The following is an 18287-nucleotide window of genomic DNA, read 5'->3' on the forward strand; positions in this document are numbered from 1 at the left end:
AAATTGAATCAAATTTCTAGCCACAAAGGCTAAATCTATTTTTTCACCTAGATTTGTTTTACAGTGAAATTCAAATAGATGCTACCCTATTTTTATCAATACTTTTTCCTCCACTTATTAGTTCAAAAAAAACTACGTAAATTGAAAAGATGTAAGAGAATGAGACGGTAAAAAGACGTTGAGAGAAAAATAAGTTAAAAGAAAATAGTCAAAAGAAAAAAAAAAGTTAAAAAAAGAAACCTAGATTCCATAACAAAAATGTAAATGTAGACATTATAACAATTATATAAATTTGAGGACTTAGATTTTATCATTTGAGAGTTTAGTTTGTTTGAGGTTCTAATTTTAGCATTTATATAAATGTGATAGTATAATTGTAACTACCACTCAATAATAATAAAAGCCTTTTACTTTAAAAGGGACAAAATAATAATTTTAGAGTGGTTGAATCCTATGAATCTGATAGATGCTATATCTCTTACACCTATATTTGTAATTGCATGTGACAAATAATTTTTTTTTGAAACTTTTTTGTGTGTAAAAAAGAGGAAAATATGAGATTAGAGGTAGAGTAGGCGGTAGGTATATGATAAAATCATATTTTTCTTGGACCTCGTAACTTATTCTAAGGCCATGTTTATCCCAACAAAAACTCAATCCATTCTACTGTTACTTTTACATTAACACCACGACCCTCCTATAAGAAAGTCCACTCAAAGGATATTTCCAATTCTTCAAAATTCGGCAATGGAAGGCTACAAATGCATAAAAATCGATCGTCAAAACCCAAACTCCGGCGTCTTCCACCTCCGCCTCCACCGTCCGTCGCACCACAATGCTCTCACAACCGAACTCTTCGCCGAACTCCGTCAAGCTTTCTCATATCTGGACCAAAACCCCGAGGTCCACGTCATCATCCTCTCCGGATCCGGCAAGCACTTCTGCGCCGGAATCGACCTCAAATCAACAGCCTCCAACTTCTCGAAGCTTCAATCGGAGGAGCGGGGGCGGGCAGGGGAGAGGCTCCGGCGGGAAATCAAGTGGATGCAGGAATCGATCACGGCGATCGAGGAGTGCCGGAAGCCGGTGATTGCGAGCATCCACGGAGGGTGCATCGGAGGAGGGGTTGATATAGTGACGGCGTGTGATTTGAGGTATTGCACGGCGGAGGCGGTGTTTTCGGTGAGGGAGGTTAGAATGGCGATTACGGCGGATCTTGGGACTCTGCAGAGGCTGCCGAGAATCGTAGGGTATGGGAAGGCGGCGGAGTTGGCGTTGACGGGCCGGGATTTTTCGGGCTTGGAGGCTAAGGAATTGGGCTTGGTTTCACGAACTTTTGCTTCCAAGTTGGAGCTTGAAGATGAAGTCCTCAAAATTGCTCAAGGTATTTTAATTCTCTCTATTAATTTACCAATTTTCCCTAAACCTTTCAATTTATTTATTTATTTATTTTTTTTTAATTTCAATTATGGCTTAGTTATGCTCATTAAGCTCTTCGGGTTTAATCAATGATTTCGATTAAAGTTGTATGGTGATGATTAAAGAAAAAAATGGGTCCCTTTCACAAAAATTAAAGGCACCAAATGATTTTTTAAAAAACTACAAGGGCGGCCCTATTGTTGCTCAGCAATCCACTATAGGTAATTTTGACTTAGAGTTGTTCGATCATAATTAAATCTACGAAAGTTTGATATCGTCGACTTTTTAATCACATACGATATCTAATTGTTCGAATCAACTGTTCTTTACTAGGTTGAATTATTATTATAATAAATTAACTTATAAATTCAAATGTTCAAAATTATTTTAATAATTTAAGCACCATTAAGTAATTCTTTGATTTTTGGAGATTAAGGTTATGAATATTATTTTTGCTTATACATCTATTTGTTTTGTTATATATCCACATTTCATTAATGTTTTAAAAAAGTAAGTAAAATTTTGAAAATTAAAAAATTGATAATTTTCCAAAAAGTTTTTTTTTTTTTTTTTTTTTTTTTTTTTTTTTAATAAAACCTAATTCGACTACGAATTTAAGTTTTTTTTTATTTTTTATTAAGAACAAAACCATGAAATTTAGGAAACAAAAAGCATAAATTTAAAAAAACAACAAACTAAAAATAAAGACTTAATTTAGTAACTATTTGATTTTTGGTTTTTCGTTTTTGAAAATTAAGTCTATAAATACTCATTCCACTTTCAAATTTCTTTATTTGTTATTTATTTTATATCAACGATTTAAAAAATCAAATCAAATTTTGAAAACTAAAAAAAAGTAATTTTTAAAACTTATATTTATTGTTGGAAAACTAAGAATTCAACTATGATACTTGGGAAAGTTGCAAATCATGGAGAAGAAATTTTGAAAAATAAAAAATAGTTATCTAACCGGATTAAAATTATTGTTAAATGGAGCCTTAATTATATATTTAAAAGACTAAATTATTATTAATTGGCTTGCACTCTTTTTTGTCACAAATTGTCAAAAAAATGTAATTTAATTATAGTAATGATGTCGAGAAACATTGTTTTAATAAACGTCCACCTCTATTTTAGAATTTTGATGCCTTTCTTGGGTGACATGACGCCATGGAGTAGGAGAAACTAGACGATTATTATTATTTTTACTTTTTGATTTTGCTTATAACAAATCTTTATATATTTTTAAATTTTCTCCCAATTCAATTATCTTTATTAAATATTATATAGTTTCTTTTTTAAAATCTTGAGCCTATTTTCTAATTTTTAAATTAATTTACCAATTATTCAAATGAACTTTTTTAGATGGATCTTAGAGGATTGATTTTGATTTTTAAATTTTTGAAAAGATTAAATTTAAAAAAAGGGTAAAATATGGAAAATATATAAAATCTCAGTATGAATCTCGAACAAATTAACATTAAGATCGATGAATTCGACAAATTAATACCGAGATTTTATATATTTTCCATATCTTACTTTTTTTCTTTTTTTTTTGTAAAATTTAATCTTTCCCAAAATTTAAAAATCAAAACAATCATCCATATAAAAAATATAATTGATAAATTCATTTGCAAATTTAGAAATTATGGAAACAGGAATTGGTCTAAAATTAGATAAGAATTGAATATTATATTTGGTAAGGATAACCTAATTTGGAGAATTTGAAAATATATAAGATTTGAATAGAATATTTGAAAAAAAAAAAAAAAATCTCGGTGTTTAATCTCTCCGAGTTGTACAGAGAAAGGCTTAAAAGGCCAAAACAATTTAGAAAAAGTGAATTTTTTAAATAAATCTCAGTGGTCACGAGATCCACCAAACAAATCTAATTTAACAAAATTTTAAAATATTTGCTAGTTTTGAAAGATGAAAAGTTGAGAATGTTATTTCGGATAATTTTCCAATATTATACTACACTTTTAAAAGTTGGACCAAAAAAGGCACAATAAACAAATATTTATTATGGGTTGTGCATTTAGTACTAATTGTGAAAAGGAAAGTGGAACATATTTTAAAGGAAATATTTAGGCGGACCTCTAATTCCTATTTTTGTGTAGTCTACTGTTTCTCGATTAAAATTTGTCATCTAACAAGTAATTTTATTTTTTTCTTAAAAAATTGAATTATTATTTTTCAGGTGTGTAAAAAATGAAGACTGTATAAGGACACTCACAGATTAAAAAAAAAACATTTATTTATGCTATTTCTGTATTTTTGTATGTGCATTCAAATTGTTTGGTAAAAATTGAAAGGAAAAGAAATGAGAAGTAGATGGTGAATGCAGAAATAGGTTCAAAATCTCCATTGGCTGTCGTGGGAACAAAGGCAGTGCTACTAAAAAGCAGAGACCTAAATGTAGAACAAGGCTTGGATTATGTTGCAACTTGGAACTCAGGGACTCTACTCTCGGATGATCTCAAAGAAGCCATCTCCGCTCAAGCTAACAAACGCAACCCAGTATTTTCTAAGCTATGAGACGGAGATATTCAAACATCTGACCTCTTGATCGAGAGTATATGTTTTAGTGAGTTAAATTATACTCAAATTGGTTGTAGGTCCCAAAACAACTACGGCCAACATTTTACTTTTGTATTTCCATTAATGACATAAAACGTCATCATATATGTTCTTTTCATTTCTTTGATCATCTTTACTTTTACTTTTTCTTTTCTCTTAATAAAAAATGGTAAATATATGTTTGTCTTCGATGTTTTGAGTGTTATTTTTTAATAATTTAGTCGTTGTGGTTTAATTTACTTGTCCATGTTACATATGTTATAGATATATATACTTTGTAGTTTTAGCCTCCTATTAGTGAAGAATAATAGAACACTTCCTTTTTAAAATTTAGATGGACTTGTTGCGTAATTTGGCAATCAATAGGATGGATTATAAGCACTGAAAAATCAATCCAAACAAGTCCTAAAACTATGACAAATATTTATTTGTTGTTTAAAGAATGGGTTAGATATCTCTTTTTTCTGAATTATTTTTAAAAATAATATTATTTTAATAAATAATGACAAAAATAAGATTGAGAGAAAAATTAGGATAAAAATAGTGTTGAAAAATCGCGGACTGGGTACACGATTACGAAAAATATCTTAAATCGTGTACCTGGTCCACAATTTTAAATGGATGGGGTTCACGAATTTCATGTTAGACCAACAACCATCGCCAATTGTCGATTTTCTTGGACGTTGTCGACGGTGATATCTAAAGGTTTTTTTTTTTTTTTTTTTTTTTTACAATATATGATAGTTTTGTACTTATTTTAGATTATTTTGGATTTAATTAGTTTTTGTGTGATATTTTTAGATGACTTGATTTTATTTTGGACTATTAGACCTTCTTAGTGATGATTTGGATTGATATTGTGTGACACAATACTATCAAATTTTTGTGGTAAAATCGAATAAAAATATATGGTAATTTTGTAATTAATTTATGTTTATAATCTTCTAGTATTGATCATGGATGGTGGTCCTATTAATCAAATACAATTATATTTACAATAAACCCTTGTTTAGTTAAATATAATTTTATTAATCATTTTTCATAATAGCTTTCAAACCCATAGTTCTTCCAATATGATGTGCCTATTTTTAAGATGTGCCTATTTTTAAGATGTGCCTTTCATGCAGTAGTTGGTCCACGATTTACAATGTGGCATACTGTATGGCAAAATCTGGAACGTGGCAATCATGTGGACTTAAAATCGTGAACTCGGTATACGATTTAGGGTATTGTGTATTAAGTAGACGATTCCTCAACCCCATTTTTGTCATTATTTTTTTCTCGACCCTATTTTTATCATTACTTATTAAACTCATATTATTTTTAAAAATATCCCATTTTTTCTCTCTTTCCAAAATTTCTCTCTTACTTTTAAACATGGTTAAATTATTATATACAAAATACACCTAAACTTTAATATATGTTCCCATTACTAACAAATCTTTCATTTGGAATTGCATAGCAAGCCATCTCTTGACGTTAGCCGAAAATTCTACTTCATTTCTTTTGAGTAGAAGTAGAATATCATCAACATATAGAACCAGAAAAGCGACAATGTTGTTAACGATTTTCTTGTAAACACAATGTTCAAAGCCATAAGATTTGATCGCAGTGTCAAATTTTATATTCCAAGATTGAGACCCTTGTTTCAATCTATAAATGGGTTGATTAAACTTGCAAACCTTTTGCTTTTGACCCCGTTCAATAAACCTTTTGGTTGAGACATATAGATACTCTCCTCAAGATAGCCATTTAAGAAGGTTGTCTTGACATCCATTTGCCATATTTCATAATCATAAAATGCAGCTATGGACATGAGTATTCTAATGAACTTTATCATGACAACTGGAGAGAAGGTTTCTTCATAGTTCACTCCCTCTCTTTGGGTTTAGGTTTGTACCTTTCCAGTTTGGTCTCGTTTTCTCTTGTAGATCTACTAACAACTGATGGGTTTTACCCCTTTTGGTTGATCTACAAGATCCCAGACTGAATTGAAGTACATTGACTCCATTTGGCTTTAACCCACTATTCTTTATCCACATCTTCTATTGTTTTTTTGAAAGTTAATGGATCCTCTAAGCCATTATCGGGTATAATGACTTGAGTTTCAGTTAAACTCATGTACCGGTCAGGCTGTTGCACAACTCTCCCACTATATCGAGGAACTCTCAACTCTAGAGAATGATGTGGAGTACCAGTTTCATCAATAACTCTTGTTGATGGACCTGTGCGATCTACAACTCTTGTTGATGCATTTTGGTGATTCTTGATGTGGTTTTCTTCTAGGAAAGTTGCATTTATCGATACAAATACCTTATCTTCCTGAGGATCATAAAAGAAACCATCTTTTGTCTCTTTAGGGTAACCTATAAATAGGCATACATTTGAACGACGTTCCAACTTCTTAGTATTTTGCACCAACACATGTGATGGGCATCCCCAGATTCTGAAGTGACGTAAACTACCTTTAAGTCCTTTCCATAGCTCGTAAGGTGTTTCAGAAACAATTTTCGAAGGAACTATGTGTTAGGGATGACGCCCAAAACTCTCGTTGGGTCTTGTAGTTTGTAAACACAGTTTTGAATAAACACTTGTGGTGTAATAATATATGATATTTTCTTCACTTTTGTCTTTGGAACATTGGATGTTTTAATTGCTTTACCATAAACCAATAAACTAAGATCCCTGGTTGTCGTTATAACTTAAGCATGTATATGGAGACATACAGGTGGATCATGCCTTAAGTGATAACTAAAATGGTCTGTAGTATATGGATATAGGAGGGAAATCTTATCCTGGTAACGCTACGGATGTAGCCCGCTTTGTAGAATAGTTACAAGTGTTGTGATTTGCTACAGATGGTCTGATCCTGATCATTCATATGGAGACATGCGAGCGAGGGCGTCCTATATAAAGGAGTTTGTATAAGACCGGACCACGAAGTGTTATAGTCTCGTTATATAATGCCATTCATGACAGAGACTTCATTTCACTAGGATGACCATAGGTAACATGACCTCAATCCTGAGTGAGTTGGTAACTCCTGTCTTTGAGGGCAGTCCTTTGATTTACATGAGTGCAAGTGGCTAGATCGTCAACTCAAACCTACCACTCTGGGGATTCGTCTGATTTGGGAGCTGGGAACTCAGTTACACAAGATGGAATTCACTCATTCCCCAAAGTAAGGGTAAGTATATAGATTGCTCCTTTAAGGTTGATTCAGGGGCTTGAACGATGTGGCGCCACACACCTTCTCATGGACGAGAGGTTTCCACACGTAGTAGAACTATGTTGTATTGTTCATTAGAGGGATCAGTGGTACTTAAGGAATTAGATGTAACTATAGGGGCAAAACGATAAATTGGTCGAACTGTACTTACGAGCATCTGTGAAGGGTTATCGTACTGTTGATTGGTTATATCCGATGAACACATAAATATATCTATGGTGAGAAGAGTTCAACTATAGATCTTTAGTGGAATGCCTGACAGTTAACGGATGGTGGATCTCGTTGCTAAAGAGTTTAGTCAACTGTTCACGTACCGTTGGAGCTTCGAGCCATAGGTCCATAAAGTCCTCTTGGTAGCTCAATGGATTCAAGTTGGGAATCAGTTTTTGAGTCAATTTGAAGTGTTCAAATTGACAAGAGGGAGTTCGATTATATATGATATGATTGAACTGGTCAATTATATATGATATAGTTGAAATGATGTATGAGATACATTAATTGGAGGAAAATGATATAAGTATGATTTATATCTAGTGGAGGGGAAAAAGACTATGGTTTATATATTGTATTTGATATAATATTAAACCATAGATTATAAATATAATAAGATTATATTTATTTTTTAATTTAACAATTATGGGATAATTGTGCTGGCTTTTTCTCCGTAATGAATGGTTAGTAGGAGGTTACATTCAGTTTTCATAACTGAAGGATAAAATGAAAATTGTTTTCATTTTGCAAAAGATCAGATTTTGCTCATCGATTGTGTATACTGCCTAAGCTTGTTTTCAAAGTTTCTAAACGATCGTATACACGCACGTAGTTTATTAGACGATCGCATAGGTTTTACTAAACAATCGTCTAGCTTTTTCCTACGTGATTGCTCGTCTTTGCGTTTACTAAATGATCGTCTATATGATCTCACCCCTTTTACTATATGATCGTGTACCTCTACCTAAACAATTAAGCATCATCTATACGATAGACACCCGATATCTCCCACTTGCTTAGTCGTGGTAAACGATTGTCTTTTCCTCATTCCCTCTACCAAATCCAATAGAGCCCACCTTCTGGATTCTCACTCCGAGAATACCGAGGGTTCTGAGTGGTAGTGTATTCCTTGTTGTCGAGTTCGTGCGGAGTCCATTCATGGGTAGATGACAACGATTTGGTCGACGATTGCTTGGACGATCTCAGCGAGAGCGAGAGGTGCAGTCCATTTGACGAGAGCGAGATTTCTGTGAAGAAGGGTTCTTCAACTCGTATGTATCTTGTTCTCTTGTTGTTGTTAAAGTTCAAAGCATGCCTGTAATTTGTTGTTAAATGCATATCTAGTCTGTTTGATTGTGAATGAAATAATTCTGTCACAATGTGTTTGGAACGATCATGCTTCCGCTCAGAGGTACTCTTTGATAAGAGTTCCTTCAATTGGACATTGAATAAATGGATATTGCATGAAGCATGACACATAGGTTAAATTTATAAGTGTTAGAAATACCTAGTTGTGTGGCAATGTGTATGGTTTTAGTTGTTTCTTTTATAAAGATTATAAGGAAATTAGAACTAAAATCTATAATAAAGATATGCATACGAACTTAGGTTTGAATCATGGTTTTAAAAGTGTTTTAAAACTTGGTGGAGATTGACCTAAGATCATGGTTCTAATATGATTAACAACCTAGGTTTAATCTTTTAATCAATTTAATAGGATTAAATTGACTAATAAAAGGTTAAAGTGTAGCAAATCTATCTATAAGGGACCTTTTTTCTAAGGCGGGTTTTGTCTAGGCTGGGGTATTTAAGGTGACGGAAACGGAACACCCCTACTTGGGAATCTACCTGGAAAGGTAAATTAGATAGATTCGATGCATGCGTGCAAATTTGAGAATAGTTCATTAAAGAGTTTAATGTGACTAATTGAACTTGTTTAATTTCAAAGACAAGAGTTGTTTTTTAGTAGATTAAACTGACTTAGATTAAAATCAGTAGCTGGATGGTCTAAGTTAATGAACCCCTAGGTAGAATATTCAGTGGGAGGTACTTGGGGTATTTGATACTTCATTTAAACCTCTTGTGTCTCTCCCTTTATTGTCTACACTGTGAGTTCTATCCTCGGCCTCGTGGCACCCTAGAAGTGTCCCCCTAAAGGATGGTGTTTGGGTAGGTCAATATCAAGGTGGACGGAGAGAATGTTCATAGTAAATGGGAGCGAGACGTGCGACAGCATATCCCATGGTCTCTCTCGTTAGGTTGGATAAAGTTTATGTGCATCACCACGAGGCACCCTGAGAGTGTCCCCTTATAGGATGGTAGTTTTGCACGTTTTTTTATTTGATCTCCTATATAGGATAAGGTCGTTTAGTCTCTTGTCCTAATCTTCTTTTTCTCTACGGTGGGCGCATTAGGGCGGGATTTTAGGGCTAAAAACGAGGGGTTACACTTACGTAGAATTGTTAAGGGTTAACAGTTCTGGACCGAATGAATGGTGACTGTTAGGTGTAGTTCCAAGAGTTGGTTCTGCCTAATGGTTGAGAGTGTCTGATAACGGGCAGAAATGCACGTTATTACAGTGCTAAGTTATTAAACAATGAAATTTTGCATGGATAAAAATGTTAGATTACGCCCAAAAAGCATTAAGTTCATAACATTGTGGTCGCATGCGTTTATCGCATAAAAAAAGTTAACTTTTGTATTTTTGTGCAGATTATGCATTGACGCAAAGCGAAAAATGAGAAAGCAACGGTCGAGCGCAGCGTTACCGCAAGGCTTTGCGGTGATTTGTGCTCGCAAACATCTGCTCAAGAAGGATTGACGCATAGAGTCAGCGCAATTTAGTGGGCGCATCTGGGTGAAAAGCATAATTAATCACGATGGAACAGAAAGCTAATGACGGTCGAGTCCGAATTAAGTTGACGAGACACTAACGATAGCAAGTACACTCAGCTTTTCAGTGACAAATATTCGGCGCATCAGACAGGGAATTAAAGCCATCCCATCAGTGCAATCATAAGAGAAAAAACGTCTTTCACCTTGAAGCTCTATAAATACCGAAGGCAACCTTCAGAAAAGAAGTTTGGACAGTTAGAGAATTTTCCCTTAGATAGAATAACCTTGTTCATAGTTTTCCTTTTTATTTAGAAGGCGGAGCGAGAGAAGGGAAGAGACACGGGAATATCACTTAGGGAAACTCGAGAGAGAACCCAGAGGCGTGGAAAAGTAGAGAGCGGGCCGACTCTCGTGAGAGCGAGACTATATTTTGAACAGAGTAGAAAAGACAATGTAAAAGCCTTGGGAAGCAAGATATTGCTACTAGGCTCTTTATTCTCATCCATAACATGCATTAGAAATCTCATGATTTAATATAACACCTATATTAAAACAATCGAAGCCCTAAACATGCATACTACATATTATAACATCTTATAACATACTTTCAATGCATGTAACATGCTTCTTATGGTGATATTTTAAATCTACATGGCATCTATATACACATACAAGATTTATTAATTATAACATATATCACATGCATAAATAATTAAGCACAAACTGATATGGTTTAGTTTTGGCATTCACAAGCAAAGGTCTAATTATTACAATAATAATCAAAATTGGCTCCAAAATACTTCTGAACTGCTCGAATCGCCCTGAACCAGATCTAAACCTCTCAAACCGGACCTCCAATGCTCAAAATTGGGTTGAACCAGGCAAAAAACCATCGAGTACCATCAAGCATCGAGTATATCATCTAGCATTGAGTCATCGAGTATGCCATCGAACAAACGCCATCGAGTCATCAAGTATGACATCGAGCATCGAGTATGCCATCGAGTCATTGAGTATAGCATCATGCATGAAGTATTTACCAAAATACCATCGAGTATGGCATCGTGCATCGAGTATGCACCAAAATATCATCAAGTAATGTCATCGAGTACCATCGAGTATGACATTGTGCATCGAGTATTAGGCAGTGGCTGAAAATCCAGTTTCTGCTGCTCGACCTTCTTCACTTCTTTCTTCAATTACAACCTAATTGCAACTCTAATGACTCTAATTGAACTACAGAATCACATATTAAGACCCATCAATCAAGAGCCAATTACAAGAATTACAACATAATTGAAGAGAAAACAATACCAAAACTCAGAAAAAACTATATCAGTTCACCATTTTCATACAACTTATGAAAAACACCCATCAAACCAAATTAACTCGAATTGAATACTTAAATGACGCTCTGATGCCAATTGTTGGAATACAAAAACATATAATGGAATAAAATATGATAATTAAGCATTCTAATTCCTTAATTTTGATATCAAAATAAACATATTCATAGGGTATCAAGAAGGTTTGAACAAATACCTTTGAAGATCCTCTTCAAATACGTATTTGAGCTGCAATCTTCTCCAATTGAAGTCGTGGACCACTAAGAGATCTTCTCTACTATTCTTAGCCTTGAATTTGAGTGGTGGAACTCACAATTGAACTGAATATGGTGATCAAGATTTGAGGGCTTTTGAGAGAAGAAGAAGAACATATAGCAGAAAACTAATTTTCAGAAGCCTTTCTCTCATCTTCCTCCTAAATTTTGAGAGTTTTATTCTTTTAATTCATGCAGGCACTAAAATGCAAACAAATTGACACTTCAATTTAGTGTAATTAATAGACAAGGTGGGTGAACATAGGAGGAACACCTCCTATCTTCAACTTATGGGAATTTCCCACTAAATTCCTAACTTTCATTTTTCTTTAATTTTAATTAATTCAAATTAATTAAAATAAAAATCTAAATTTCAATGCTGAAATTGAAATAAAAATGAAAAATTAATTTAGTTTTTAGTAATAAGCATATATAATTAATTAAATAACAATTTAATATCAAATATTAAATTAATAACACACTTAATTTTTAACATCATTTTGACTATTTACTTGAAGCTGATCCACTTTTATGTCTTCATATAAAGTTCAAGTATTCATATAATAGTCATGGATATTAGTTTGTCGGATTTAGTCTTTACAAGTGATTTACAAATTCAATAACAACTTTATTGAAGAAATGTCGAATAACATCTTTATTGATAATAGAAAATATTTATCTCTACAAACTACGAGTTTTAGGATATACAACCCAACAAACTTTTGAAAGTCTCATTTTTACCTTTGAACCTTGAAAATTGTTCCAAAAATATCCTTAGAGGTCATTATTTATTTTTTTTTTTTTAAAAATAAACTTAAAAAAATTGATGCAACAATTAATAAGTAAAAATCGAGAGGCATATGTGATATCATGTACAACATCATTCACATAAATTACCATGACAAGCTTACATGCAAAAATGATTTTAGTTAATAACAATCTTAATCTTCAATATAGTTCTACCAATTTTTACACATAAGCTTGTCACATCAATTTTCATGATTCATATGAATAAAAAAGTATTTTTCAAAAACATGTAATGCCCCCAGTTTTGGAGGAGATATGAATAAACCAATATCACATCTGAATGAGCCCATCTTGAGAATATTAAAGTATTGTTAAGAAAGACTTAAAAGAATTGAAAATTACTACATATACCAACATGATACACTTTGTTTTTTCCAGTTGTTCAACCATAAAAACTTCAAAATTAAGTATGTTTAGCTTCGATTAATCTTATATTGGGTGACAAAGCATTTTGTCCTAAAATGATCTGTGTTAGTTTGTGGGGACAACTTACTTTCACTCTTACAAGCATGGGATGTAGGAGGGCCATTCTGATTCTGAATTTTTGGCTCATATTGCTTTTTTTTTTTTAAAAAAAAAAGAATTTGAGAGATAAGAAGAGAGAACAATTTCCAAAATCAACCATGAAACGTAACAAAGTTGAGGACTAAAAAAAAGAAAAAGTTGTTGAGTCAAAAGAAGGATTATCCCTAATTCGTTATTGAGAGGGAATCTAGCGGTATTGCCCGAAGCTTCAGAATTTCTTAAATTTTCCTCTTAATTTCTTCTTCACAATTCCCCTTTTTCTCTCATTTCTTCTTCCATTGTCTTCCTTAGCCCACACGTCAAATTTCGTCGTCTCTCGCAACTCCCTGTTACGAAGGACCTGGAATTTTCTACCTTGTCGGTGCTAATTTTCCTCTTTTTGCTGTAAATCCCCCAATAATGCTGGCTCTACATTCCCCCCTCCTAATCTCCGATGCTTCCCCCGCCGATCACCTCCTCACCGCCACCACATTTGCCTTTCCCCCAACCCCGAGGTCTGTTCTTCTTCAATCAAAATGGTATCCTTCAATTTCTTGCTTTCTCTTACTTTTGCTCACATTTTGTTCTCTGTTTGAATTTTAGAGGCTAACTTACGGGAAGGTCCAAATGAACGTACATTTAGATCGTCGAAATTCTTGGTGATTGGTCATAGAGGATGCGGGATGAACATCTTGCATTCCCCTGATCCGCGTTTCAAATTCATTAAGGAGAATTCCATTCCGTCCTTCGACGCGGCCACTAGGCTTTCTGTCGATTTCATCGAATTTGATGTTCAGGTTAGGGAACTTTCCTCTTTATTGCTTCTTTCGATCTCTAATGAATGTCGAAAGAAGCTTGTTATGGTATAATTTGAATGTTCTGTTCCCACTGTGCGTTCAATTTTATAATTAAAGTTCAAATTGTTGCTTGTCGTCTAATGAATGTGGATTATTCTTGTGAAATTATCGACGAATACACATTTAATTTTCTTTTCTCTTTCATTTCCTTGTCTTTATTAGGAAGAACTTCTTAAGAACCAATTTTTGTAGGTAACCAAAGATGGTTGTCCAGTCATTTTCCATGACTGTTTGATTCTTACTGAGGAAAAGGTTAAGCCCTTCCTTTCCCTCAACTCATTTCAACTAGTATTTTTTAAGATAAAGTTTTCCCCAACTGCAGTTATTGATCTGTTGAATGACTATTGGTTTGTTTCAGGGTTCTATCGTGGAGAAGAGAGTAACAGATCTCATGCTGGATGAATTTCTTTCATATGGGCCACAAGATAATCCTGGGAAGGTAAGAGATTCCATTGGAGTAATTGGGGAATGAGAAAGATGAATATCTAAGTCTTGTAACTTTTTTGTATTTGTGAGAATTCAGATGGGTAAGCCTCTATTTAGGAGGACCATAGATGGGGAAATATTTGAGTGGAAAGTTGAAAATGATGCGCCGCTGTGCACGCTGCAAGAAACTTTTGAGAAGGTTGAGCATTCGGTTGGTTTTAATATAGAATTGAAATTTGATGATCTGATAATCTATAAAGAAGAGCAACTTTCTCAAATGCTCCAACAAGTTTTACAGGTAGTTGCTTTGCCAAATATATGCAAACTAAGATTGTGTGGGTATTGATATGCTTATAAAAGAAAAACTTTCACAGGTTGTGGAAAAGAATGCCATGGTCAGACCTATTATATTTTCAAGCTTTATACCTGATGCTGCTCAGTTAGTTAAGAAACTTCAGAGCACCTACCCTGTAAGATCATTTGCTCTCACCTTATTCTATAAATATTTGCATTCTTTCTTCGTATTCCATTTTGTTCTGATGTTGAGCAACTATGGAGGCTGTATCCATTTGTAAATACTCTGCCAATAGTCTTTTACAAAGAATAATAAAATGCCTGTTAAAGTCTGTCACAGGCTCACAGCTCACATAATAGCCTTGTAGGAAGATCTTCACCTAATGAAGAGGAAACAAGTATCAATAGAGGTCTCTTTACATTCACCTTATCTAACAGGTATTCTTCCTGACGAACGGAGGGTCGAAAATTTATCCCGATATTAGAAGGAATTCGTTAGAGGAGGCTATTAACGTGTGTATGATGGGAGGTTTGAATGGAATTGTTGCAGAAGTCACATCAATTTTGAGAAATCCTGCAGCAGTTGATAAAATTAGAAATGCAGGACTCTCGCTTATAACCTATGGCCAATTGAAGTAAATTTCATATTTGTCTTCATGCTTTCCTTTCTCTTATAAATGTTCTTTAATTTGCTTGAAGTCCAAGTGTGAAACATACTCCTGCCGTGCAGTAATCTTCCAGAAGTGGTGTATGTGCAACGTTTGCTGGCCGTTGAGGGAGTAATCGTCGACTTAGTACAAGAGATCACAGGGGCAGTCTCTGATATCATCTCTTCAGAGCAAGAAGAGGGCTCGCATGAGCAGCAAATGAACATGAAGGCCAGAACGAAACCCGACTACTCCCAACAGAGGGCTTGCTTTCTGATGAACGGCGAGCAGGTATGCTCACAAAATACAAGTTTAAGTTCGCACATTGATAATATAATACAATTTTATCGATGTAAATAGGCATTGATAATATAATTAAAGTTTATCAATGCATGTGAATAAACATTGCCATTCTTACTCTTTCTGGAGAGTAAAATGTAGAAAGGAAGACCAAACATTGGTCTCCATTTTCACAAAAAGGGAGATTGCACTTGCAACTTTTTTCTTTTTAGTTTACATTTTAAAAATTCTTTTAAAATCTTATTATTATTATTTTTAATTTTTAAAATAGAAATACTTTCTCTATGTCTAAAATTTTAATTAGGATGTTAAAAATATTTCTTAAAAATGTAAATCATGGAGGTTATTTTGTTTTGTTTTCTTTAAATTATTTTATGGTAAATATCTCAATAAACAAACTTAATTTACGCATTGTCTCTTTCATCAATTTTGCGAAAAACTCCTAGGCGAAAAAAATGTTAAAAAATACTTTTGGTCCTTAAACTTTTATAAAAGTAACGATTTAATTTATAAACTTTGGTTGGTAATCATTTAATTTTCATACTTTCAATTTTGTAATAATTTAGTCTCTGAATTTAATATGTAGCTATTGAGTCCTCATATTTTCAAATTTGAAACAATTTAGTTCTAAAGTAAAAAAAAATTATTAAAATTTGATGTCAATTTTTATTATTGACATAAACCTTGTATTTTATAAAGATATTGAGTCTCTAATTAGTTTATCGATTTAGTTATACAAGAAATCTTATTAAATCTTAATATAACTTTTTACAATAGGGACTAAATTATTACAAATTTGAAAGTATAGAGACTAAATTGTTATATAGTAAAGTTCAAGTATTAAATTGTTACAAAATTGAAAATTCAAGGACTAAATCATTACAAATCAAAGTTCAGAAAATAAATTGTTACTTTTATGAAAATTTAGGGATTAGAAATGATTTTTAACCCAAAAAAAAAAATGCTAATATGCCTATAACTTTGAGTTGTCAAATTTCTGACCTTTTTTCATGTTATATCTATCGAAATATCTGCCAGGGCAATCAAAGGGTAACTTTTAAATAAAATTAGGTTAAAATATACTTTTGGTCCCTATATTTTCTAGAAGTAACAATTCGGTTCCTAAATTTTACTTTGTAACGGTTTAGTCCTTCAATTTTGTAATAATTTAGTACCTGAATTTTAGTACATAACAATTTTAATCTTTGTACTTCTAAATTTATAACAATTTAGTTCCTAACATAAAAAAAAAATATCAAATTTTATTATTTTACGATATAGTTTGTAAAAATATTGAGTCTCTAATTAATTTATCAATTTATTTATGTAAGAAGTGTTATAAAATTTTAACATGATTTTCTAGAATAGGGATTAGATCATTACAAACTTTAAAATATAAATATTAAACTGTTGTATAGTAAAGTTTATGGGTTAAATTGTTACAACATTGAAAGTATAGGAGTTAAATTGTTATAAATCAAAATTTAGGAACTAAATTGTTATTTTTATGAAAGTTTAGAGATTAAAAGTGATTTTTAACCTAAAATCTAAATTTCAAGAGTTAAATATGAGACTTAAAATTTTATGGGCTTAATGTTTTTGGTATTTTGTATAATCTAACATGTAACTCAAATTCTATTATGAAAGTTAAGTTGTTCTCCCTTTTAAACGAACTTACCATTGTTACTATGAAAGGTCATATTTTTTAATCCATCTGAATTTTGACATCAACATATATAAAAATAATAAAATCAACTTCCTATTTAACAAATAAAATTTTTTCTTGAAATCTTGTGCCAACAATCTTCCATCATATCTTTATTTAAGATTTTTTTTTTCTCCTCTAGATTTTGGAGGCTTTAATGGCAGGAGAATATATAGTTTTGCATTGCTATATGTATGATAAAGAAGCTCTAGAAATACTTTAAATCATATCAAGCGGCTAATAGGTGACATGCATATTTTCAAATCGACTATAAGTAGTTGCTATGAAGCATGCATTTTTGTGGCAATTTTACCGAATTAAATTTCTAATGACAGGGAAAAGAGAGAGGACAGTCACATGGGAAAATATATTTTGAGTTATTGTCTTGACAATGATCGATTCTTGCACATTTACGTATTTACAATCTTGACTTTCATTAACCCAACACAATCAATATTATTCTTCGATATTTTCTTTAAAAGTGTTGATATACGATCCATACACGTAGAGAATTTATTCTCTTCCACATATTATTACTACCTGTGGACGAAAAAACTATATCAAAATAAAGTAGAAAAAGATGTAAGATTTTTATTGAAACATACAAGAGCCAAATTACTTAAATGGGAAGTCCAAAATTATAGTTATCCTTCACAATAATTTTCTAGTATTAAGAAGTTAATAAAAATTTTAAGAAAGAAACTAGGAATTATTTAATATATATATATATATATATATTCTGGGATGNCTCTACGAAACTCTTTATTTAACTTCATAGGATCGTGTTTCATGCATAGAATTTATATTTTTCGTTTATGAGGATGATGTGTGTGTGTGTGTGTTTTTTTTTTTTTTTCAATTTTGATTAAATAATACATTTGTAAATATTTTAATTTTTTTTTTTAATAGTTAATTCTTAATGAGAAATTTTCAAGAGAAAATTCTTGAATAGAAAAATAAGCAGTATCCATGAAAATTTAAATTTAGGATATATATATATACATACACGTTTGTCCATTTATATATATTTATATTTTTATCGACGTTTTGATAAAGATCTATATTTATAACTTCCACTCCAACAAAACTTTAT

At 32.3% G+C, this 18287-nt stretch overlaps 2 protein-coding genes across 5 annotated transcripts; both read left to right on the forward strand.

The window, feature by feature from the left end:
* The first annotated feature begins 576 nt into the window (after positions 1-576).
* LOC120071400 (delta(3,5)-Delta(2,4)-dienoyl-CoA isomerase, peroxisomal) lies at positions 577-4190 on the forward strand. Of its 2 annotated transcripts, none has more exons than XM_039023674.1 (2): positions 577-1384; positions 3620-3759. In XM_039023674.1, the coding sequence occupies exons 1-2, from the start codon at positions 748-750 to the stop codon at positions 3625-3627; spliced, it is 645 nt and encodes a 214-aa protein (XP_038879602.1). In that variant the 5' UTR covers positions 577-747; the 3' UTR covers positions 3628-3759. The 2 variants fall into 2 exon arrangements, with proteins under 2 accessions (XP_038879602.1, XP_038879593.1); XM_039023665.1 differs by lacking the exon at positions 3620-3759 and adding an exon at positions 3767-4190 and having other exon boundaries at positions 604-1384.
* Positions 4191-13099: 8909 nt separating this feature from the next.
* On the forward strand, positions 13100-17675 carry LOC120071788 (glycerophosphodiester phosphodiesterase GDPD1, chloroplastic-like). 3 transcript variants are annotated; one of them, XM_039024173.1, is made up of 9 exons: positions 13100-13480; positions 13569-13762; positions 14015-14074; positions 14181-14261; positions 14346-14546; positions 14623-14718; positions 14981-15177; positions 15273-15480; positions 17337-17495. In XM_039024173.1, exons 1-9 carry the CDS (start codon positions 13420-13422, stop codon positions 17415-17417), a joined length of 1179 nt encoding a protein of 392 aa, XP_038880101.1. In that variant the 5' UTR covers positions 13100-13419; the 3' UTR covers positions 17418-17495. The 3 variants fall into 3 exon arrangements, with proteins under 3 accessions (XP_038880101.1, XP_038880115.1, XP_038880107.1); XM_039024187.1 differs by lacking the exon at positions 17337-17495 and adding an exon at positions 17530-17675 and having other exon boundaries at positions 13101-13480; XM_039024179.1 differs by lacking the exon at positions 17337-17495 and having other exon boundaries at positions 13102-13480; positions 15273-15668.
* Positions 17676-18287: the final 612 nt, after the last annotated feature.

The sequence above is a fragment of the Benincasa hispida genome, chromosome 1, assembly GCF_009727055.1.
Source record: "Benincasa hispida cultivar B227 chromosome 1, ASM972705v1, whole genome shotgun sequence".
NCBI lineage: Eukaryota > Viridiplantae > Streptophyta > Magnoliopsida > Cucurbitales > Cucurbitaceae > Benincasa > Benincasa hispida.